Source organism: Anabrus simplex, chromosome 4, assembly GCF_040414725.1.
Source record: "Anabrus simplex isolate iqAnaSimp1 chromosome 4, ASM4041472v1, whole genome shotgun sequence".
Classification (NCBI taxonomy): domain Eukaryota; kingdom Metazoa; phylum Arthropoda; class Insecta; order Orthoptera; family Tettigoniidae; genus Anabrus; species Anabrus simplex.
The window spans coordinates 76,167,131-76,191,545 of record NC_090268.1 but is presented as its reverse complement, the minus strand read 5'-3'; the positions used below and the strand labels follow the sequence as shown (position 1 = coordinate 76,191,545).

The 24,415-nt window shown below is 39.1% G+C and overlaps 1 protein-coding gene across 1 annotated transcript in view; it reads left to right on the top strand.

The window, feature by feature from the left end:
- The window catches only part of LOC136871647 (probable RNA-binding protein CG14230), a 74,046-nt gene that overhangs the window by 2,407 nt on the left and 47,224 nt on the right, over nt 1-24,415 (top strand). Inside the window, exons 2-3 of the mRNA XM_067145125.2 lie at nt 12,199-12,395; nt 16,788-17,665. Coding sequence (XP_067001226.2) covers nt 12,215-12,395; nt 16,788-17,665 — 1,059 coding nt within the window. The 5' untranslated portion in view covers nt 12,199-12,214. The remainder of the gene's footprint in view (nt 1-12,198; nt 12,396-16,787; nt 17,666-24,415) is intronic.

The window sequence follows — 24,415 nt, the reverse complement described above, 5'->3', positions numbered from 1 at the left end:
TGTTAGCTGGGGAATTAAATGAATATTACAACTGGTAGCATGTAACTTCTAAAATTTATTAATAAAACTAACATAGGCACTCAGGATCACAACTTGCATGAGACAACAACATACACAATTACACAGTTCGCTCTATGTCTACTCTCTTATTACATTATATAAAGTTCATTCGGTGTTGACGTTCTCACTTTCACAAAGTAAATGTTTACTAAATCGTCCTGTTCAATACAATATGCTGTCTACTCTCAGTGTTCATTCCCACTAATTCACATTCAGTCTTTGTTCACTAACACTTACAGTCTCATGCAGGCCCACAATTACTCTCACTGCTGCTATCACAGTCCTAAGTTTACGACCCGCACACAACAGTCTCACAGCTCGGTATGACGTACGCTGTCCGAACTCCCCATTGACTTCGTTCACTGTCCCAGTGTTCTCTTCCACGCCGCTCCAGCACAAGAGATTTGCTACACAGCGGCTGGCGCAAGAAACTCAACTTCACAGTTACAGACAGGTAGAACGAATACTCAGTTCTACGGACAGGACACTCCACAGACTGCCTCCTCAACTCGGGCTGTTCCTTTCCCACAGTGAAAATCACTCTCTCTCTCACACACACACACACACACACACACACACACACACACACACACACACACACACACACACACACAGACTGGCTGCATTTCACTCACCAACAGAACATAACTGAACTCTCCACTCCAACTGAAATCACACACTGGACTGAATTGAACTGGCCCACACAGGCAAGTCTCATCTGTCTTATATACTTGGGTCTTCCTGAAAACAAATACTCTTAGGGCCGATTGTATAAACATCACTGACAGTTCATTTTTGAGCGCTTGGCAACAGCGCAGAAACAGCTGAATATCGCTGGTCGCCGCGCGCATTTTGACACTGTTTTCCTTCTTATTCACGTGTGCTGTGGTGAAAAGAAGAAAGTTATGTCTGAAATTAAGCAGAAAAAGGACCGTTCGCCTAATTTTTCCAAGGAGGATAAGGCTTTCCTAGTAGAAATTGTATTGGATAAATATAAAGACATTATAGAGTCGAAAATGACGGATGCGATAACATCCGCGCAAAAACAGGATGCATGGAAAAATGTTGCTACAGATTTCAATTCTCGTAACATACATCGGCCTAATCGGTCTTGGCAAACATTAAAATTGTGTTACGAGAATATAAAAAAGAGAACGAAGAAAGCATTTGCCCATGATAAGGTAAGTTATAAAATATATTATGGAAATGTTATTTTGTTATCAAAAACAACTCAACTATTAACCTAATGCATTTTTTTAAGATTCAACTGAACAAGACAGGAGGTGGTTATTTTAAAAAACCAACCGTGGATGAGACGGGACAAAAATTGATTGCTGCCCTGCAGGCGCAATTTTTTTCCCCTTGCCAATCCATATGATGACGATGCCAGTTTTCATCCTGAGGTTATGTCAGGTGAGCTGCATTTTACTGTGTAAGATGCTATCTTATAGAGACCTAAATATTTGTATCGCCTGCCTTTTAAACCGAAACAATTTTGCTGTTACTTTTCAAAGAAAGTTCCTGTTGATGAGGTGTGTCTATATAGTCCTTTGCTGTTTTGTTTCAGAGTTGCACGGCGGTAATGAGTTTATTTCCGTCACTACCTCAGATGAGTCGCAAGCTATTGCAGCGCAGGAGATGGAACATATACTGCTGGAAGATATACCAGCCCATACTGAGGTTGTAGAAAGTACCTGTGTTGAAGAAGTAAGTGAAGAAAACTTACATTAGTCCCTTTAACATATGTTAAATTTGTTGGCAAGCAATAGGCCTACACATCTTTGTTTCTTCTATTTCAGGTTTCTGATCCCAAATCAATAGGCCTACAAGATGATCTTCACACTGCTCTTGCTTCCACCTCAAAAACAGCTACTGAAGTCACAAAGTCAAGGTCGCCAAAGAGAAAGAAGACTGGGGACAGTGTACTTGACATGAAGAAAGTATTTTATGAAAGAAGATTGGAATGTTTAGAAAGTGAGCATAGGATGAAAATGGAATGTATACAAGCTGAACATAGGGTGAAAATGGAGACCTTAAACCTTGATAAAGAATTGAAACAATTAGAAATTTTAGAGATAAAAATAAAATTAGGCCTGGACAAGGAAGACTGAGTTTAAATAGTACACTGACATTAATAGGGCAAGTATTGTAAAATAAATATTTTTAAAGCTTTTTTATTTAAATTTAGTTTTTTGTTATTGTAGATAAAGTATTGCAATTATTAGGTTAGTCATACAACTGTTTTATGTACTTTTCACAATAGCTCAACTTTATACTTTCATAAATATTACATTATTAATAATTGCTATCCTCATAGCATTGTTCTCTCTTTCATGAACGTTGTTTGCAGCATGTACTGGACTTTCTTCATATGCTTTTCTTGCAGCGAACAAAAGTGAAGGAAAAATGGTTATCCGACTTCCCTCTTCTTCTTTTCTTCATGGGGCCTCTAAATTTTAGTTCCTAATTAGCGTCGACCTCTTAAGATCTTTTGCTACCATGTTTTTCCTTCATTCCCGCCTAGATATACCTGCTCCCTTCACAAAGCTGCAGGCTGTTCTTATTGGGTTTCATGGATTCTTTCTCTCTCTTCACCTGGTAGTCCTAGGTGGACAGTCTGATTCTACCCAGCGCCACATGTTCGAAAAGTATGTGTTCAGCTGATCTGACTACCTCAGCCAGCCAGCCAGCCAGCTTTTTTTTTTTTTTGCTCTCAGTTTTTTGTTAGAAGTTTGGATAGCTAGCTTCTCCGATTCCCAGGATGGAAAGATGGTTTGACATAGCTGAGAACAAAATAGCTTTAGCAGTTATATTCATACATCTTGGAGGTAACTTCCTGGTTGTGTTCCACTTCGGTTTCTTTAATAATGTATATTTAAGGCTGTGCGAGTTATTAGCCCGCAACAACACGAGTTTGGTGGTGGGGTTGCCCACCTGAGCCTCCAAGCTTGCTGTTTTCTGTAGGGGTTGTCTCCCTTAGCCTCTGAAGATCCCTTTTCACCACAAGGCAGAGTTTCCCCTTGTTTCTTTAAACCCCACGGAAAGAGGGCTGCCTCATCTTCCAGCTTTGCCATTCCAAAGGTGTCCTTTTCCGCCGCATCTGCCATTGAGGACTTCACCAGAGCCCTGTTAGCCTTCACTTTTCAGAGTTCCTGTAGGGCCTTCACAGCCACCATAGTGGTCATGGGGTACACACAGATCCCGCTGTACATCACCCCTACAGGCAATCCCCTACTTCATGCCATCGTCCACCTCCCACAATGTGAATGAGGGGTTGGGCTTAAGAGAGACATTAATTTCATTAGGTAGGAGCAAACAAAAATAAATGTCCTTGTAATACACATCAGTGGAAGGATAATGAAAGAAAGAGCAGTTAGCAGTATATGAGACAAAACAATCCTGTCTGAGAAAGTAAGTTACATTCTGTAAATAACTAACTTGATTTTATTTTTAACCACTGTGTAAATGACTGAATACGTAGTAGTATACACATGAGTACTATATTTTAATAATTATTGACCTCATCGCATGTAAGTGCATATTTTATATATGAGAAGCACTGATTCTCCTATAAACATTACTTTTTGTGGCACAGTTGAAGTCCTTTTCATCTCGGTATCAAACTGTACTGGAACAATTAGGAATGGTTTGTTAACATGTGCATATGTAGAAACAGTTTTTTATGTCACTAGTTTTAACAGGTGCTGTCATCAATGTACAAAACCTGAACAGTTGTACAGAATATATTAGAGGTAATATGTAAATAACCCTCAATCCTGTATCTTCCAGGTTTCTAACTAAAAGTAAAAATTAGTATTGCCCTCATAGCATGAGAATGTGGTTGACACACCTTAAATCTTGCACCCTCGACAAGTACAAAGTATCTACTATGTCTATGATCTGCTGGACAACCTGTTTTATGTATTAAGAAATACTAATATAACGTAGATATTATGTGCTAGTTACATAACATTAATACATTTTTGAGTCATTTGCACTCCAAATTAAAATGTAAATACTGTAAACCTGTTTATTTAAATGATAAATCATCATTATTGTCAGCATAATTACATTTGGATTAGTGTGGAATCACATGCGAACACACTATTCCACATGACATCACAAACCTGCACGTTACTCCGCAGCAATTGAGTGGTACGCTCCGGAGTTAAATGGTTATGAACGAGCAGTATAACATGAAGTTCAAAATACCTCGCACCGACACAGATAGGCTTATGGCGACGATGGGATAGAAAAGGGCTAGGAATGGGAAGGAAGCGTCCATGGCCTTAATTAAGGTACAGTCCCAGCATTTTGCTGGTGTGAAAATGGGAAACCACGGAAATCCATCTTCAGGGCTGCCGACAGTGGTGTTTGAACCCACTATCTCCCAAATACTGGATACTGGCCACACTTAAGCGACTGCAGCTATCATGTTTTGAAATGTAATATGCTTATAAAATTTGTTTAATTGCACTAATCTACAGTATTACAAAATATTTCAATGTGAAAATATTATACAAGAGTGCAATGCGAACATACCAACAAGTTTGTCTTTTCATAGCATTCATTATTATTTATAATTCATTACCTTAGTCCTGTCATTCCCTACTGCCACTTCTCGCTGGATGTGAGGAGAGAAATTAGGTGTCATTCTCAGTCCTGTATTGCTCAAAGGGCCTGTCTTACTGTCAGTACCCAATCCTTGTTATACTAAGGAATGACAATACATTTCTAACATGACTTGTGTGCAAAACCCCTTTGTGCTGGTGCTGTCATAGCTAGATGAGTGGTGTATAGTAATTTTCTATGTATCATATAGATGCTGTATGTTATGATGACAATGTTCACCGATGAAGAATATTTTTTGAACTGTAAAAAAAAAAGAAAAGTGGAAAAGAAGATTTAGGTACTATAAGATAGCTATAACAACTAAAACTCTAGCAAGCTTCCATAAGATGTAGCGAGTGTAGTATTTTTTTTACCAGATACTGTTACAATGTTTAATGAAGCAAACACATAATCTGTAAGTATTTGAAGTTAAATTATTTAGCTAGGAAAACATTGCTGACATGCTATACTCGATTGGCGTGGGGAATAGTCAAAAGACTGATCTACAAAAAAACAATTTATGTTGTAGTCCTTCATTCAAAATCTCTGTCCCACAAGTTATTTCCTAATGAATGTGCTGATTCAAACAATCCTTCCTCCACGACTCAGATTCTAAATATTACAGTCAGTGAAAAAAACAGTGTTTGCTTCATCAAACGAAAGCTCTGTTTGTTTCTTGCTGACATAAAAAACATGGATGTAATGTGTGTTCTGTGTGCAATAGTCTAACTGTTCATGTTGTGCGCTCTAGATGATTGGTTTACGTGAATGTAATGATAACTTTATATTTTGATGTTGAGTTGTTTTGTAACAAAGTGTAATGTACCCACATATTAAGTATAAATATATCTGCAGCAATTATTTCATACTTCTTTTGACCTTGTACCTGCCTGGTGAATCAAATTATATTTTGTAATGAACTGCTAGAATGAACAAGCAACAAATCAAAATATGTACAGGAGGTCAGAAACAACGTGAAACACTAACTTCACTCTTATGTCGATATCTCGTGCCATTGTCATTTTATCTGCTGCTCAAGTTAGCCAATCAGATTGCTAAGCAGACAAATTCAAATGGGCTATACGAGGCGGTGTTGCTAAATCTGGACGTGGCTTGGTTGGACTTGAGACCCATGCTGAAAAATGAGCATCAAACCTTATCACACCGTGGGTTTTAGCCAATGCCACCGTAGTACCGTAGCGTGCTTACTATGGGCCGAGTGGTGGCGATTATTGTTTTAAAGAGGAGGTACAACTAGGCAACCATCCTCTATATAACACTAACCAGAGAGAGAAAAAATGGGAGGGATGCGGCACTTCAAAAAAATGAAGATGTCAGCCAAAGAAAAAAAGGGCCACTAAAGGCGTGAAATGAAAGGCTCCCTAGGATTCGCAACCCTAATACCATTGGGGTTGGAAAAGAACAAGGGTTGACCAAGGGAGGTCGCATAGAATAGATGAAAGTGAGGAGCCTGACAAAAGTGGAAGCAATGCCAGGACTCAGCTAAGGGTCCCGTGTCGTCCACCCACGTTCCCTAAGTTTAGAGCCCCTGGGGCCCCTTTTTAGTCGCCTCTTGTGACAGGCAGAGGATACCGCGGGTGTTATTCTACCGCCCCCACTCACAGGGGAGAGCCGAGTCTATCAGCAGGGAGGTCTTTGTTCAATCTATCAATCAATCAATACTGATCTGCATTTAGGGCAGTCGCCCAGGTGGCAGATTCCCTATCTGTTGCTTTCCTAGCCTTTTCCGAAATGATTTCAAAGAAATTGGAAATTTATTGAACATCTCCCTTGGTAAGTTATTCCAATCCCTAACTCCCCTTCCTATAAATGAATATTTGCCCCAGTTTGTCCTCTTGAATTCCAACTTTATCTTCATATTGTGATCTTTCCTACTTTTATAGACGCCATTCAAACCTATTCGTCTACTAATGTCATTCCACGCCATCTCTCCGCTGACAGCTCGGAACATACCACTTAGTCGAGCAGCTCTTCTTCTTTCTCTCAATTCTTCCCAACCCAAACATTGCAACATTTTTGTAACGCTACTCTTTTGTCGGAAATCACCCAGAACAAATCGAGCTGCTTTTCTTTGGATTTTTTCCAGTTCTTGAATCAGGTAATCCTGGTGAGGGTCCCATACACTGGAACCATACTCTAGTTGGGGTCTTACCAGAGACTTATATGCACTCTCCTTTACCGTAATAGCCAACTGTAAATTTTTTGTAAATATTGTTACCTAAATACATTATTAATAATTGCTGCCCTAATAGCAGTGTTTTCTCTTCCATGAACGTCATTTGCAACAGGTACTGGAATTTCTTCGAATGCTCTTCTTGCAGCGAACACAGCCTCATCTCTCTCAGGGACCTCATCTACTGCATTTACAGCAATATTGTGCAAGACGAATGCTGCAACTATGATTACTGGAACACGAGCTAACTTCACTCTTAGCCCCATACTGAGACAAGGGAACCGTCTTTTCACAACCCCAAATGTTCTTTCTATTGCTGACCTGGTTGCTTTATGGGCTCAATTATAAGCTCGCCCTGCAGCTGTTTGGGCATGAAGTACTGGAGTCAGCAGGTAACGACAACACTGATAGCCATTGTCTCCCAGGAGTATGCCTTCTGGAAAGTCGCCTGTTTCGAACTGAGCATGCACTCGTGAATTAATGAAAATATTGCTATCGTGAGCAGATCCTGGCCATCTTGCTACGATATTGAGGGACCTGAGCCTAGCATCACAAATAACTTGAACATTTAACGAAAACCACCCATGATGATTCCTATAAACTTCTGCGTTATCGCCCCCAGGAGATATTATAGGTATGTGGGTACAATCTATAGCGCCTATAACACCAGGGAAGTGTTTTGCATAAAAAAAATCACGCATGGTTTTCCTCACGTCAATTTGTTCGGAAGGCATTTTGATGAACTCTTGTTTCAGTGCAGCTATAAGATTAGATACGCGATGAATGGCTCTGCAGACTGTCGCTGCATCTACATGCAGTAAATCACCAACGACTAACTGAAAACTTCCCGTGGCAAAGAATCTCAAAGTTAGTAACAACATGTGCATTGGAGACAAAGGTTTGTTCCTCTTGGTAGGTTTAACTAGATTATCACGCAACCTGAGTTCTAGCTGTTCCACGGTATCTTTCCCCAAGCGATACCTCAGTTTAAATTTCTTGTCACTTAATTCTTCCATTGGATTTCCTCTTTCACAGAAGACACGGGGAGCCCGACGAAATTCATCATTTTCATCATCGGAAGATATATCTGAGAAATCAGAGTAATCAGACATCTGTAAAATACGAACGAGATAAGATAATAACGTAACCAATTTATCGAGGTTATGTTACAAAATTATTACATTACACTGCAATAAGTATTGAATAGGTTGAAGCTCTTTTTCAATCATTTAATTTTTAACATCAATAATTTCAATACGGAACAATGAAGTTTTTATCTTTAAATTACACTGCAATAATAAAAGAAGCTTAATATTGGCTATATACGGACAACTATATCTAGCAATGTATGAGGTTAGACTTCAGTGGTTTTTTTAATATTTATCGTAAAAACACAGGTAATATTTTATTAACAATCAGCTGTTCTTGTATCGAGATTATGTTACAGAATTATTACATTACACTGCAATAATAAAAGAAGCGTAATATTGCCTATATACGGACAACTATAGCTAGCAATGTATGAGGTTAGACTTCAGTGTATTTTTTTACCATTTATCGTAAAAAAACACAGGTAATATTTTATTAACGATCAGCTGTTCTTGTATATCAAACAGAAAAAAACTCCATGAACTTCGATCAAAGAATTTGATCGGAGAAATTTCTCCAGTCAGAGTTGATCGTAGTTCAGTGCAATTTGATCTCAGAATAACGTTTATACAATACAAATGTACGAGTTTTGCCTGAACTGGGATCAATTTCGTCTCTGATCTAGGATCAAAAGGTTTATACAATCGGCCCTTAGTGCACTGTCCAGATCCTTCTCATAACACCAGAGGCCTCCAATAACGTAGCAGGGCGATGGTGGAAGCGCTGGCCAATGCACGCCTGACTCTCTCCTGATAGGTTCTCTGTGCGGCGAGTAGCGAGGCCCCAACACAATGACGTCACTCACAATACAGTCCAGACTCGGTTGCTCCTCCCCATGACTTAACAACAAAACTGCAGATGTCGAGGCCTTGCGTATCACAATATCATCTTCCTAGTGTTGGAAAAGAAAGGATATATGGTGAACTATTGCCAATACTTGTGCTAGAATGCTCCCTATCCCTGACTTCCAGTCTTCCTGTGGATTTTAACCCACATCTTCACTAATAGTTATTACAATCACAGCTGTCAACAGGAACTATATTGACCTGATGGCATAGATGTTAAGTCCCTGAAAACCACAATAACTGCTACTACTAACTACTACATATTATTGTCATTATTGGCCTATTAATAATGAGAAATACACCCAATATTTGTACTTCATGAGAAAAATTTTCCCCAAAAATTACAATGGAAGCCAAAGCTTTTGGCAATGAGGCTTAATGTTTAATACATCCACCCTGCTCGTCTACAAATTGTGATAAGCATTATCAGGGTAGAAATAAGATCAACAACCTCGCCACCAAGCAAGTGGCTATGCAGTGTAGGTCACGAAGCTATCAGCTTGCATTCAGGAGACAGTGGATTCAAACCCCACTGTCGGTGGCTCTGAAGATGGTTTTCCCATGGTTTCCCATTTCCACACCAGGCAAATGCTGGAGCCGTACCTTAGTTAAGGCCATGGTTGCTTCCTTCCCACGCCAAGCCCTTTCCTATCAAATCGTTGCCATAAGATCTATCTGTATCAGTGCGACGTAAAACAAATTGTAAAAAATACATTAAAAAGTAAATAAAAATAAGCTCACCGTTAGACAGTCTGGTATTGTTAACGTGTGTATGTATGTATGTATGTAGTGTGTTTGCTCTGTATTATGAAAATACCAAACAGAGAATTGAGGATTTCTAGGATTTGATTCAACAGCAATTCTCTACTTAATTATAACAACATTGCTATTTTTGCACTTGAAGCTTTTCCCATATTATTTTTTAAAAAAGTGTTTGTGATCAGTAGGAGCTGGATGTTGTTGACTTAAAAATCACTGAAAATAATCATTAAAATGCCCCAAAATTTATGTGAAAATGCTATAAAATAAGTAAAAAAAGATTTTAAAATATTTGGCCAAACTGAATTATCTTGCTGGATTAAAAATACACTTTGTAATGGGTTCTCTTTTGGCATTTTCTTGCACAGAACTACTTGGGAGGAAATGCCTAATTCTGTACTGAAACAGAAAGTTATATAACTGTTGTTTCCAATCCCTTCTTATTTCTGTTTGTTCTCAGCCTTAAGGTACGCGGGGGTGAATGGCTGGCTGTAGGGGCAGGTGCAAAGGCTGCTGCATTAGTTGTGCTTGAGACACATTATGAAATACTTTCTCCTAATTATCAGTTCTGTATTGTGTTCCTGCAGATATCTTGAAAACACAAGACTCATGGGTATAAATTCTTTCCTTACCCTTTCTGGCAACTGCTGGTCAGTTTCCTTGTTACCGGGCGAGTTGGCCGTGCGGTTAGGAGCGCGCGGCTGTGAGCTTGCATCCGGAAGATAGTGGGTTCGAATCCCACTGTTGGCACCCTGAAGATGGTTTTCCATGGTTTCCCGTTTTCACATCAGACTCTTAGGCCTTTCCTATCCCATCATCGTCATAGGACCTATCTGTGTTGGTGCAACATAAAGCCACTAGCAAAAAAAAAGGTTTCCTTGTTCATGAAAGATATTTAGCAAATTTGAGGACATATAAGAAAAATATATAACTTTAAAGTTATCAATGTTGTGTCCATATATCAGTCTCGCTCAATCATTCTCACTATCAAGGAGAAACTATTTTGGAAAAGAGAAATTATTACAGAAAAAGTCTACAGAGAAAGGATTATGTTACTCGCGCTTGTTTCTATGCACACTTGTTGACCAGCATACACATTCGAACAACACTTCCATTTGCTAAAGCAACTGGGATCTTATTCCTGAGTATCTGAACACTAATCCCTATGTTTCTGTTATGAGTGTGTTTAGAAAATGGCATGCTCACTCACACCAATTTCAAGAATAAAGTCCACTGGTGAACAAAGGCATTAGTTTGAAGAGTGATTGACTGTTGGTATTTTGTTAGTTGTAGTGGTAGTGTTTCTTCAAGTGGCTGTTTATGATGGGATTGGTACTTTATGATAAGGTGTATTTTGCTTGACTTATGACATAAAGGCCCCAGGGGCTCTGAACTTTGGAGCGTGGGTTGGCAACCACGGGGCCCTTAGCTGAGTCCTGGCATTGCTTCCACTTACTTGTGCCAGGCTCCTCACTTTCACCTATCCTATCCAACCTCTCTTGGTCACTTCTTGTTCTTTTCCGACCGCGACGCTATTAGGTTTGCGAGGGCTAGGGAGTCTTTCATTTTCACGCCCTTCGTGGCCCTTGTCTTCCTTTGGCCGATATCTTCATTTTTCGAAGTGTGGGACCCCTTCCATATTTTCCCTCTGATTAGTGTTATATAGAGGATGGTTGCCTAGTTGTACTTCCTCTTAAAGCAATAATCACCACCACCACCACTTATGACATAAGGCAACTTGGAAAAAAAAGAACAAAACAAATAGTGTACAGTGCAGTGAAACTTCTCCTAGATCAAAATTAAAAGACAAATTAATTTTCCTCTTTACTTAAAAGGAAATCTGGTATAAGAGTTTCTGTTGTTGGAAAGTTTATTTTCTGAATGCATTTCTGCTTCTGAAGTAATTTTAAGCCCCTCTGCTATGGATTAAGTCATTTTTTACTTCTCTCACCTTTTGAATGACATCCTTTCACAAAATCACTTCATGAGCTTTTGTTGCTTCCACTGCTTCATCCTTGTCCTCATCCATGTGTGATGCAGTAGTATTATCATCAGTCACACATGGAACGAGGCACTCAACATCCAAGGATGGATTCTCCGTGTACTCTGTGTCATGAAGGTGCTGCACTGTCACCAAATTGTCTTCAAAGTGCATCAAGTTCAGATTTAGCACTTTCATATTCATCACTTCTGGAAACGTGTCCCTGCTGATGTGTTATACACAAAATTTCATCCAATAATACTTATTTTATTGTGTCTGTTAGTGAGAATAGCCATTACTAAGAAGCAATTTTGCTATATAGGCCCATGTATTTCTGCTGGGGAATTAAAAAATGTTTGTTATGTAGGAGAGTCTCTGTTACGAGAAGTTTCACTGTATTATAAAAGCATTCATATCTTGCTTTTCAGTTGTAATATTATCACCATTTCACCCCACTGTAGCATTGGGCTCATCCATTAGTGTTGTGTGGTACTGCTTTTTGAAGTCCTTCTGTTTTTGTACTGTATTGTAGTGCTTATTTTTGGAATATAACTTTTAATTGAGTTTTTATTTTCCAGAATCAGAGGTTGTAGAGGTAGTTTTCAGACCATAAACATGAAGGTTGAGAAGAAGCGCCTGTTTGTTGGCAACCTACCACCTAGTTCAACTGAAGAACTACTTATCAAGAAATTCAAGAAATTTGGGAAGGTGCTCTCTGTTGAGTTAAAAAGACGGGCAGATGGTTCAACGTTTGCTTTCTTGGATTTAGATATAAAGCCTAATGATGTGGAATCTTGTAAGTTACTTCATAACTGTATTGTACTTATTATAATGTTATTTACTGTCTTCTTTGTAGTGTATGTTCTTCAGTGGAGAAATGAGTGGCATAATATGAATAATTTATTTTTCACCTTCAATTAACTCTTTTTTTATCACTTAATATGTGAGAAGAAGTGTTGAATAATCTAGTGTTCCTAGAATATAAGTTAATTGTGAAGACACCAGATAGCCAGCTGCTCATGATTAATTGTCTCATCTGTTAGAAAATATTTTGCTGTATTGCTTTGAAGAGTTTCTACTTGAGCAGGCATTTCATGTTGTTGGCAATGACTCATAAGCATATAGTTCATATTCTGATTTCGCTAGATTCCCGCTCTGTTGTTGCAGATGTACGTTATATCTCAGAGACTTGTGCTGGTAAAATGACTGCTCCTCGTCAGTTTTGAACCAGCTTCTAAGTGATGTGATATGTAATCAGTACGTAGCGTGATTATGTGATACTGCATGCTTTATAAGAAGCAATTTCATGTCCTCATAATAGGATAATGAATCAATACTGTATGCTTTTATATGCACTTGTAAAAATACGGGAACATTCTGACCTGAGGATAGTATCTACCTCAAAAAGGCCCAAATCTAAGATAGGAACCATAATGCTACTTAACCAGTCAATGTAGATGTTAGGGAAATAGTGAACGTCAAATGAGAAACAATCATTTGCTTTAAGGAATAAGGGTTGTTTTCAACTTCAGAACAACAGAATGAACAAGTTATTACCCAACTACTATTATGGAGATATTGTTCTACATCATTTCCATGAAGCATACAAAACATGACTGATTAAGGTAACAAGTGTTTGAATGTCCTTGATTAAAATTCCCCTGTGCTGCATAAAATGGCATCTTGCACATGCTACAACTGCACGTCACTCAATGTGGCAACAGTAGCCTGAATTTCTAAAGTCACAACTTGGGATGATTTAGCACTTCCTTATGTACCTTAAAGTGTTCCCATAAAAATAGGTCCAAAACAGTCGACCTGGCAATTTTATTGGTCAGGAGAGGAGTTAACTTGGCCAGTCTACCTGTTCTTCAAACAGAGACCAGAGTATGCATTATGCTGCTAAACATTAATGAGGTGGATGCTCCGTCATACTGCAACATCATCCATCATGTAACAAAAGTATAGAATGTTCATCTTTGATAAATACACTATGTTCCACCTGTCAAATGGTAGCTTGTACTGATAATACCTCCCCAGGCGTCCGGCTCCATGGCTAAATGGTTAGCGTGCTGGCCTTTGGTCACAGGGGTCCTGGGTTCGATTCCCAGCAGTGTCGGGAATTTTAACCTAATTGGTTAATTTCGCTGGCACGGGAGCTGGGTGTATGTGTTGTCTTCATCATCATTTCATTTTCATCACGACGCGCAAGTCGCCTACAGGAGTCAAATCAAAAGACCTGCATCTGGCGAGCCGAACTTGTCCTCGGACACTCCCGGCACTAAAAGTGAAACGCCATTTCATTTCATTTCATTTACCTCCCCAGGCATTTAGTGATGACTTCATAATGGGCCATGAAGTGGGACTTGCGGTTGCTGCATACGTCGTCATGACTGAATGCCTCATCCACACATAAAAAGTGCTGAAGGAAATTCAGATCTTTTTTGTTTCTTATTGTAACTGTTGACTGACTTCCACAGGATGGGATTAGTCTGCAGGCTGCTAATTCTGAACTGTGTTGCTATGTGTGGGGGGAAAAAAATCTTCTTGGAGGATGACTGTTCTATGGTCGACACCAGCCTGTATGCTGAGTCTTGTATTGTTTGTGATTAGTGTGTATTCTCTCCTTTGGAGATTTGTTGATATGTTTCCTTGGCATCAATGAATCACTCATCCATTTAATTCTATTTACCACCCCCTGTGGGTGGGGAACTCAGATGAAGAACACACCCACAGTATCCCCCGCCTGTCATAAGAAGCGACTAAAGGGGGCCCTTAGCTGAGTCCTGGCATTGCCTCCACTTACTTGTGCCAGGCTCCTCACTTTCATCCATCCTGTCCAACCTCCCTTGGTCATCTTTTGTTCTTTTCTGAGGTATTAGAGCATTTGAGGCCATGGGAGTCTTTCATTTTCAAGCCCTTTGTGGCCCTTGTCTTTCTTTGGCTGGTACTTCATTTATTTGAAGTGTCATATCCCTTCTTTTTCCTTTTTCCCCTCTCTCTCTATCCCATTTGGGTAGGGGACGCAGACATAGACTATACCCACGGTATCCCCTGCCTGTCGTAAGAGTCGACTAAAATGAGCGACCAAGGGATGATGACATTAGAACCATGAGATTACTTGTGATTAGTACCATTACGTGCGGAACACCATGGTTCGACATTACTTGCGACTAGTAGCACCTTGCGAGGGTCTACATTATATAGGAGCAGTACCATTCTATGCAGAACATATGGGTCTGAATGTTGCTTGTGAAAGAGGTCGCCATGTGTATTCCACTGGTCCGTTTCACCGTGTTTAGTATGGTCTGCGGTACCTATGAGTAGTACCACTTTATGTGCAACACCATGGGTTTACATTGCCTGCAGTTAGTACTACTATGTGAGAAACACCACGGGAATAGCGGCGCCCATGATTAGTACCACTATTTGAGGAAAACCATTGGTCTTTGTTGCCAGAGAGTAGTATTATTATGTGAGGAACACCATGGGATTGTGTTTCCTGTGGGCATTACCATAATGTGTGATGCACCATGGGTCTACATTGCCTATGATTAGTGTTGTAACCAAGGTTGAAGTTTACAGAACACAACTTTTATTGCTTCACTTTATGATATTTACACAAATAACAGAAATTTATTTTGAAGCAAAAAGGAATATTGAATCTTGAGAAAAGTCTGTCTTTATACAATATGTACAGGTTTGCAGTCTTTATATACACTTCTATCTTGAAAAGATAGTCTTTGTGAATTGACACGTTGATAGTCGAGAACTATCTGGCACACTAATATAAATGTTCATGAGAGTCCTTGTTTGTTGAAGTGCCTGAATTCCTAAAAAGCAAGTTCAATTGATTGAAGAAATTCCACCTAGCGAAACTAAGGGAGCTTGCATATATTAGGGAATGAAAATGGCTTGTAAAAGAATTACGGAACATAGGCAGCGGAAACAGGTAAGGGAACGGTGACCAGAGGTGAAACCTCGTACTGCCAGAAATTCAGTCCACCTGGTCGAAGCACATTTTCAAGAGGAGTAGCCTCCGTGCTCGACGTAGGGTGTATTCTGGAGCTGGACACCGGGGCAAGTGGGCAATTGAGCAGACAGGGAGCTCCTATTTATAGTACACTCGATGGTCAGGCACGCGCACTGAGGGCTGCGCGTCGAAGCTAGCAGAATGAAACACAGGCGCGCGTGCAGCTGGCTGGTGGAGCGAGAAAGGGAGCGCCGGACATACAACAATTAGTACCACTATGAGCGACCCCATAGTGACCTGTGATTAGTTCCACCGAGTGAGGAACACCTTGGGAATACCAGCTCTCGTGTTTAGTACATCTAGGTGAGGAGTACCATGGATCTGCGTTGCTTGTGGGTGGTAGCATTATGTGCGAAACGCCATGGGTTTATGCTACCTGCGAGTGGTGCCATTGTGTGTGTGACATACCATGGGTTTACATTACCTGTGATTAGTACCACCATGCGAGAAACACCATGAGTCTGCGTTACCTGTGATTAGTACCACTGTAGGAGGAACACCATGGTTCTGCTCAGTAATTAAGACATTATGAATTGGATCTACTGATTGTTTTTGTTTCACGATCATTTTTCTCATCACCATTCATTTTAGATTCTAGTCACCGAGCTCGATAGCTGCAGTCGCTTAAGTGCGGCCAGTATCCAGTATTCGGGAGATAGTAGGTTCGAACCCCACTGTCGGCAGCCCTGAAAATGGTTTTCCGTGGTTTCCCATTTTCACACCTGGCAAATGCTGGGGCTGTACCTTAATTAAGGCCATGACCGCTTCCTTCCTACTCCTAGCCCTTTCCTATCCCATCGTCGCCATAAGACCTATCTGTGTCGGTGCGACGTAAAGCAACTAGCGAAAAAAAATAAAAATTCTAGTCAGTGGATACTTCTCTAAGTTTTAATTTTAATTTTGTTACACCTCGTACCATTAGGGGCCGATCACCTAGCTGTTAGGCCCCTTTAAACAACAAACATCATCGTCATCATCAATTTTATTTACCTTTTCCACTTGCCTGTTGAGTCCCTTTATGATCATATGATCTTACTATGGTAAAATATTTACATGTATGATTATCATGCCTGTAGTATCTCTTATGTATGACAGATCACTTATTAATAGTACATTATCTTTTCTGTACATTATCTTTTCTTTCTTATTTTTTAGGTTTACACAAAGTATCCAAGAAGTCCTGGGATGGTTATGAGATCAAAGTAGAGTTGGCAAAGGAAAGCTTCTTGAGTAGATTAGAAAGGGAACGAGAGTTAGCTAAGAGCAAATCCAGCATTAGTTCTGTGAATAAAGAACAACTGCAGTCTCAAATTTCCAAAAGTTTTAGGGAAGAAGAAAGAAAAGACTATGCTGCAAATATATGCAGTGTTGTAAAAACACCTTATAAAATTGTAGCATCATCAGATGAGGATACAGATGGAAAAACAGAGAGAAAAAGAGGGAATATACCAATGTTTCGAGGTACTCAAAGTATAGAATGGGATGAATCTGACACTGGGGTTCAAGAACATAGTCCTAAAAAAAGTTTTAAGGAAGAAAAAAGGAAAGACTATGGTGCAAATATGTGCATTGATGTAAAAGCACCTTATAAAACTGTAGCATCATCAGATGAGGATACAGATGGAAAAACAGAGAGAAAAAGGGGGAATATACCAATGTTTCGAGGTACTCAAAGTATAGTAGGAGATGAATCTGACACTGGGGTTCAAGAACATAGTCCTAAAATTAGTTGTGCAAAGCCAGAAATTGAAAGAGAAATGTTGCAAAAATTTGAATCCTTCAGTGATGTGTGGAGAGATGATTCCACAGATAATAGTCCAAGCTATAATGTGGAAAGAAAACAGAAGAAAAATGTTCATAAGCAAACCAAAGAATTATCTGATAAACATTCTGCACCAAAAATGAAGCAAGAAGCTGTTGACCAATTTCAAAGAAATCTTGTTGCTGAAGAAAGAAGATTGAAGTCTATTGCTGAAAGAAAGAAATCATTTCTACAACAAAAACAAGCAGTCAGAACTGCACTAATGAAAATAGTAAGTATTTTTTAAAGTTTATAATTGTTATCTGATAATTTCCTAAAGACTATAGAGGTAAGATCTGCCCGAAGGCAGGTCCGAACCTCTGCGGAGGTGTGCCTGAGTCGGAGTTTATGTCCGGTAGGGTGGCCAGTTCCTTTCCGCTCCTCCATTCCCTTACCTCCCACCAACAGCGCATGGCAACCTATCCAAATCTTGACCACGCCCAATTTTGCTTAACTTCGGAGATCTCACGGGATCTGGTGTTTCAGCACGGCTGCGGCCGTTGGCAAAGACTATAGAAGTTTATTGCAAATCTCAAACATCACTATATACCTGGGAATCCAATAAGGAACCTCTTCCCTGCCAGAGAATTGTTTTGCCATTGAAGTACAATAATAAGTCAACTTTCTGTGATCATCATCATCATTTTAACTATCTCCAGTTTCCCAGGTATGGTGTAAGAACACACTCCAATTCTGTCTGCACAGGTACATTCCTTCCTCTTCAACTTAACACCAATCTACACCTCTTCCTTGCAGATCTTCTTTTGTTTGAGATTCCATCTTGTCCTTGGCCTGCCTGTAGGTCGCTGGCCCTCCAGGTTCCTTTCAAACCATTGCATTACTACTCTCTTTGGATCCATTCTCTTCAAGTGACCAAACCATTTCAGTCTTGATGTTGCTAGAGTTTCACAAAATGGTTCCATTTGGACATCTTTTGAGATAATTTCATTTCTGATCTTATCTCATCTTGTTTTCTGAAGCATTGACCTCAGGAATTTAATTTCTGCAGCCTGCTATTTTCCCTTCTGTTGATGGTGCCAGTTCCAGTCCATATGTTGTTATTGGTACGAATTAGTTGACACAGAGTCTTCTTAGATATCATAGGCACTTGACTATCCCAAAGGAGATTCCTGCCTTGGAGCTAAAAGTGGGCTCCTCTGAACTTTGTTGGTGATTTCAGTTGAGCTTCGGCCATTTTGAGTTAAAATGCTGCCAAGGGATGGGATACGATTGACTTCTAATTTCTTTCCATCCAGCATATTGTTCTTATGTCCTCCTTGCCTGCTCACTTTCATTTGTAACTGCTTTTGTAGGACTGATTTAGAGGCCAAACTCCTTAAATTAGTAGTTCAAGGTGTTTAGTTTCTGTTGTACTTCATTGTCTGTGCAACCCATATCACTACATTGTCTGCAAAAGCAAATGCCTTAAAGTCATTTCTGGAATTTTGTTGTTTCACCCTCTTTATGATTTAATCCATTACATTGATTAATAATAATGGTGACAATGCACTGCCTTGTTGCACTCCTTTAGTTGTGACAAATCAATCCGAATATACACTCCCTATTTGGACACAGCTATGAGAATGGTTATAGAGCATTTTCACTTTCCTGTTAAGAGATTCTGATTAGACATTCCCAGATATCCTTAGGCAAGCTGTCATAAGCCTTTTCTACATCCAAGAAAACAAAGATGATATCTCTTCCTTTCTCCCAGTATTTCTCCATAATCATCCTAACAGCAAAGAAGGTCTGTGGTTGCTCTATTACCCCTGAATCTATATTGTTCTTCTAGCTTAGGTTCAGTGATGCTAACTGTTTGTCGATGATTTTACCCATCAGCTTTAATCCATGAGACAGGAGTGTGATTTCTCTCTAGTTGCCACATTTACGCCTGCTTCTCTTTCTGAAGAGATGAACTATAATGCCCCTTATCTAATCATCTGGAATATTTTCTTCCTTCAAGATGGTATTCATAATTCTGAGTAGCTAATGAAGTCCATAGGTTCAGTGATGCTCGTTAACTGTTTGTCGATTTTTCACCATCAGCTTTAATTCATGAGACAGGACTGTGATTCCTCTGCAATTGCCACATTTACGCCTGCTTCTCTTTCTGAAGAGGGGAACTATAATGCCCTTTTCCAATCGTCTGGAATCTTTTCTTTCCTCCAGATGGTATTCATAATTCTGAATAGCCAATGACGTCCATGGATTCCTGCAGTCTTTATAATTTCGACACTCACTTCATCCACGCCAGGTAACATACCTTTACTCATACTATTCATACCCATGAAGTAATAGCTTAAAACATTAACATCAAATATCAACTTGGTGTCATATGGTAATTATTGTTGTAAGTGGAAGTACAATGAGCCGGCCCCGTGGTGTAGGGGTAGCGTGGCTGCCTCTTACTTGGAGGCCCCGGGTTCGATTCCCGGCCAGATCAGGGATTTTTACCTGGACCTGAAGGCTGGTTCGAGGTCCAATCAGTCTACGTGATTAGAATTGAGGAGGTATCTGATGGTGAGGTAGCGGCCCCGGTCTAGAAAGCCAAAAATAATGGCCGAGAGGATTTGTAGTGTTGACCACACGACACCTCGTAATCTGCAGGCCTTCGGGCTGAGCAGCGGTCGCTTGGTAGGCCAAGGCCCTTCAAGGGCTGTAGTGCCATGGGGTTTTGGAGAAGTACAATGAGACAATCATCCCCCAACCACCTTGCTGTACTAGCTAAGGTACTTATTACACTAGAGTCCCGTTAATCTGAAAGTCCAGTTAATCCGAACTGAAATATTCAATTTTTAAAAAATTCTCCTTATTGAAATGAAAGTATATAGTATAGAATACAGACTTACTTGCATTTTATTAGTCATATTTTACTAGAATAACTTAATGTAAACATAATTACACATCATAAACCAAATACAGATCGTATATCTTTACAAAGTATGTTAGTTTCTTTTGCCGTAGTGATTGAAACCTACTCGAAGATGCAGTGTTTAAACCAGCGTCTCATAAACATCACATCAGTAGGTGTAGCAGGGGAGTGTTGCTCGACGTAGCGTACGGCAAGGTTAGTTCTAAGGCGGACGCAGCATCTGAATGGGACACTAGCTGTACATTGTGGTCTTCTTCGTCATCACTCTGTTCCTCATCAATTCCAGATTCTTTCTCCACCATAGCTACAATTTCAGCTACAATGACAGTCAGCTTCCATCCAATTGCTATTAAATATACATCACAAGCAGCTCTTCGCATCCCGAGCACAATGCAAAAGTGTAACCCGTTACTGTTTAGGAAACAAGTTTTAACCTAGTTTTAGTCGTTTTCTCCTCTACGGGTTCTTAACTACCCTACTGTAATTTTATACAGTATTTTATTGATGTAACTGCTAAAGAATGGACATTTCAAATTACAGTATACACTGTATTGTAGAAACTATTTTCCTCAGACAGTTGAGGCGCTGGCTTTCTGACCCCAACTTGAAAGGTTCGATCCTGGCTCAGACCGGTGGTATTTGAAGGTGATCAAATACGTCAACCTCGTGTAAGTAGATTTACTGGCACGTAAAAGAAATCCTGCGGGAGAACATCCCAGCACCTAGGCATCTCCGGAAACCGTAAAAGTAGTTAGCGAGACGAAAAACACTAACACTAGAAAATATCTTCCGGTTAATCCGAAAATGTCGTAATCCGAACAGACTCCGGTCCCAATTTGTTCGAATTGACGAGACGTTACTGTATAGAGTTCATGCTACTTCAATGCAGACATGGCATGAACTTATTTCCACTACTCAGCCTACTTGTGAAAACATTTATATTATGTTAATGTGGCTGTTAAAATTCACTAGCTGTTGAAATAGTCTTCAGCAGATTCATGAGTGAAACTCAATGACTGTGTTGACAGTAGTGTCAACTCCATGGTAATTTTCAATTTGAGCACTATATTAAACACACAAATGGCATGTACTAAACATACCCATGAAGTAATAGCTTAAAACATTAACATCAAATATCAACTTTTACGCCCCACTGACTACTTCCACAGTTTTCGTAGACACAAATGTCAACTTTTGGACATCCAGCAGTGCAAAAAACCACATTATACAAAATCTTATGTCCCTCCTTGTCCATTGATTTTTGTATTTATCAAATTCATGCAAACACTGGTCTGAATATCACAAAATTCTACTTGTTACAGAAGTAATGACACATTTTCCAGCAGTAAAATAGAATATTTTGGTAGTGTGTAAATTATAGTCTTCAGCAACTAGTCGTTTACTCAACCATAAAGTGTCCTTTCTGAGACATAAATTTTGTCTTCTTGACTGCATGATTCTGACCATCTTTTATCATTAGTAGCCTCAGTTACATAGTTTCATTAAATAAGAATTATAACTTACATTTAACAGTTGAGGAAAATACAGTAGTTTCTCCATTTGTTGTGACATTCTTATGTTGTACTTAGCTTAGCATCCAGCTTATCTCCTTAACTGTACTTATTCATGTAAACTTACACAATAATTTGAGAACTCTTCCCCTTGCCGTTTGCTGATTGTTCTATGTTGTGTATGTAATGTGCTTTTAGAACATATGATCATTAGTGCAATCATAGTGCAGGTTGGACAAGTGAATTAATTTCTGTGTAGATGGGTGACAGTGAATATGAGCATTATATAAACTAATTGCCCACAGATTCTTCTGCACAAAAAAATTGTATTTTCAATTTTTGTATGGTAAACTGATTGGTAAAGGTAACTTAAAAACTCTTCAGTCCGTCAAACACACAGGCTAAACGTAAATATTATACTACAACATACCTGTAAAAAAACCACATTATTAAACAAGAGATAAAAATACACCATATTAAACAAAGAATGACATGTTTTGTTCTTAGAAGAACATCATCAGATTTTTTCACGTCACACTTAAATATCTAGAAATAATATTTTATGTTTATCTCTGTTTAATGTTTAGGAACTTAAGTTCTAGAACTTGTATTAATAATGTCCTGCTTTGTCTCCTCTCCAGCATAAACTGCGAGGTGTTTGGATAAACGTTGCTCTGTCATTGGTGTGGGTCCAATAGCTGTAGTTCGTTGACCTACATTTGCCACATGTCCCTTCCCCTGCCATGTCATGCCCCTCTCCTTGTCACGTCATTGACACGTTTATTATTTTTATTCCTGTTGTTGTTTTTGTTGTTATTATCATCATCATTTCTCGTATTTGAATTCTTTATGTAAACTATGCAAGGGTTATTAATGAGCTTCTTAATGATCATGTAATTTATGTTTACATTAATGGCTTTCATGTTTATTTTACCATCAATTTATTTTATTTTGGGAGAGCCTCCGTAACTGAGGCGGCAACACGCCGGCCTTTCACTGCTGAGTTCCATGGTTCAAATCCTGGTCACTCCATGTGAGATTTGTGCTGGACAAAGCAGAGACGGGACAGGTTTTTCTCTGGGTACTCCGGTTTTCCCTTGTCATCTTTCATTCCAGCAACACTCCAATATCATTTCATCTGTCAGTCATTAATCACTGCCCCAGAAGAGTGCGACAGGCTTCGGCAGCTAGTACAATTGCTATCTTCGCCCGTAGGTGGGGGCTTCATTCATTCCATCTCTGACTCGGTCAAATGACTGGAAACAGGCTGTGGATTTTCATTGATTTATTTTGGGATAGTCCAATGAGCGTTTTTTAACAGGTTGGTTAGTTTTTCTTTAATTTTTATTTTGCAATTTAGGATCTGTTTATATGAATGGCTTTCATAGAACTATATTCATGACTTTATTATTATTAAGGGATAGTCGAACAAGTTTTATTAATGGATTGTTTAGTTTACCTTTTATTTTCCATTGTGTAGTTTACTTGTACGTGGACTGCATTCATCATTTTTTTATTATTACTTTTTTTTTAGGAGAGTCCTCGTGAGATTTTAGTGATATATGATAATCTACTTAAAGATCGTCTCGTGGTGAGGACGGAGCGTAAGTTTTGGAGAACTTGCTGCAGATAAGAATATCCTAACTGACATTCCAGATGTTTAAGTCAGAGATTACCTCCTGTGGGATTCATTATGCGCTAATGTAAAAAGTGCAAATCTTGTCCAGATTAGGGGGAAATTTTTAAAATTATGTGTTCATTCAGGTGGAACTATATTTGTATTTTATTTGATCTTTTTATATTTTTTTTTATTATCATTATTTTTAATTATAGAGTCCTCGTAAGTTACATTTAACTGAGTCAATACTGTAAAGTACGGTTTCCTTCTTAAAAAACTGTTTGGTAATATATAAGTAGGGACCTGAAAAAATCGCATTTGCAGTAAATGCGAATTTTTGAATCTTGTACTGAATCCAAGATTTGAATGTGGATTAAAATAATTTTTATGCATAAATAGAAGTGCGACAAAATGCGAATTGTGATCCAAAATGCAAAATTAGTATGAATATGCGATTTTGGTGTGAATTCTAAAAAAATGTGCTATTTTACTGGCAAAAGCAACATATTTTGGCAAAATCGTCAGAAATGCTTAAAATATGATGCATAAATCTTTTGAACGTTCTGATCAATGAAGAAAAGTAGCTGATCGATTGTTGCTTGCTGACTTTAATCGATATGTACAATGGGAATAGCCAAGACCAATTACAATATATTGTAGATGGTCTTGGATAGATGCAGTGTTGTTTGCCTGTTGTTCAAAATTGAAACTAGTGAAGAGTAGAAAGTCGAGTGATCATTTAGGTTATGGGGTGCACAACAAAAACTGCACACGAAAGGGCTCAGCAATATGCAAAGGATGCTTTATGTGGCACAGATTCAGCGACAGTGTTTTGCAAGTATTGTAATTGCCGAGTTGGGTGGGAAAAAAGGATAGCATTGTGAAACATGTTAAATCTGAAAAACACGAGGGTAAATGACCTCTGCTGCTAGTACGTCTCAAAGAAAGCAATCGTCTGTGCTTACACAGTTAGATAGTTGT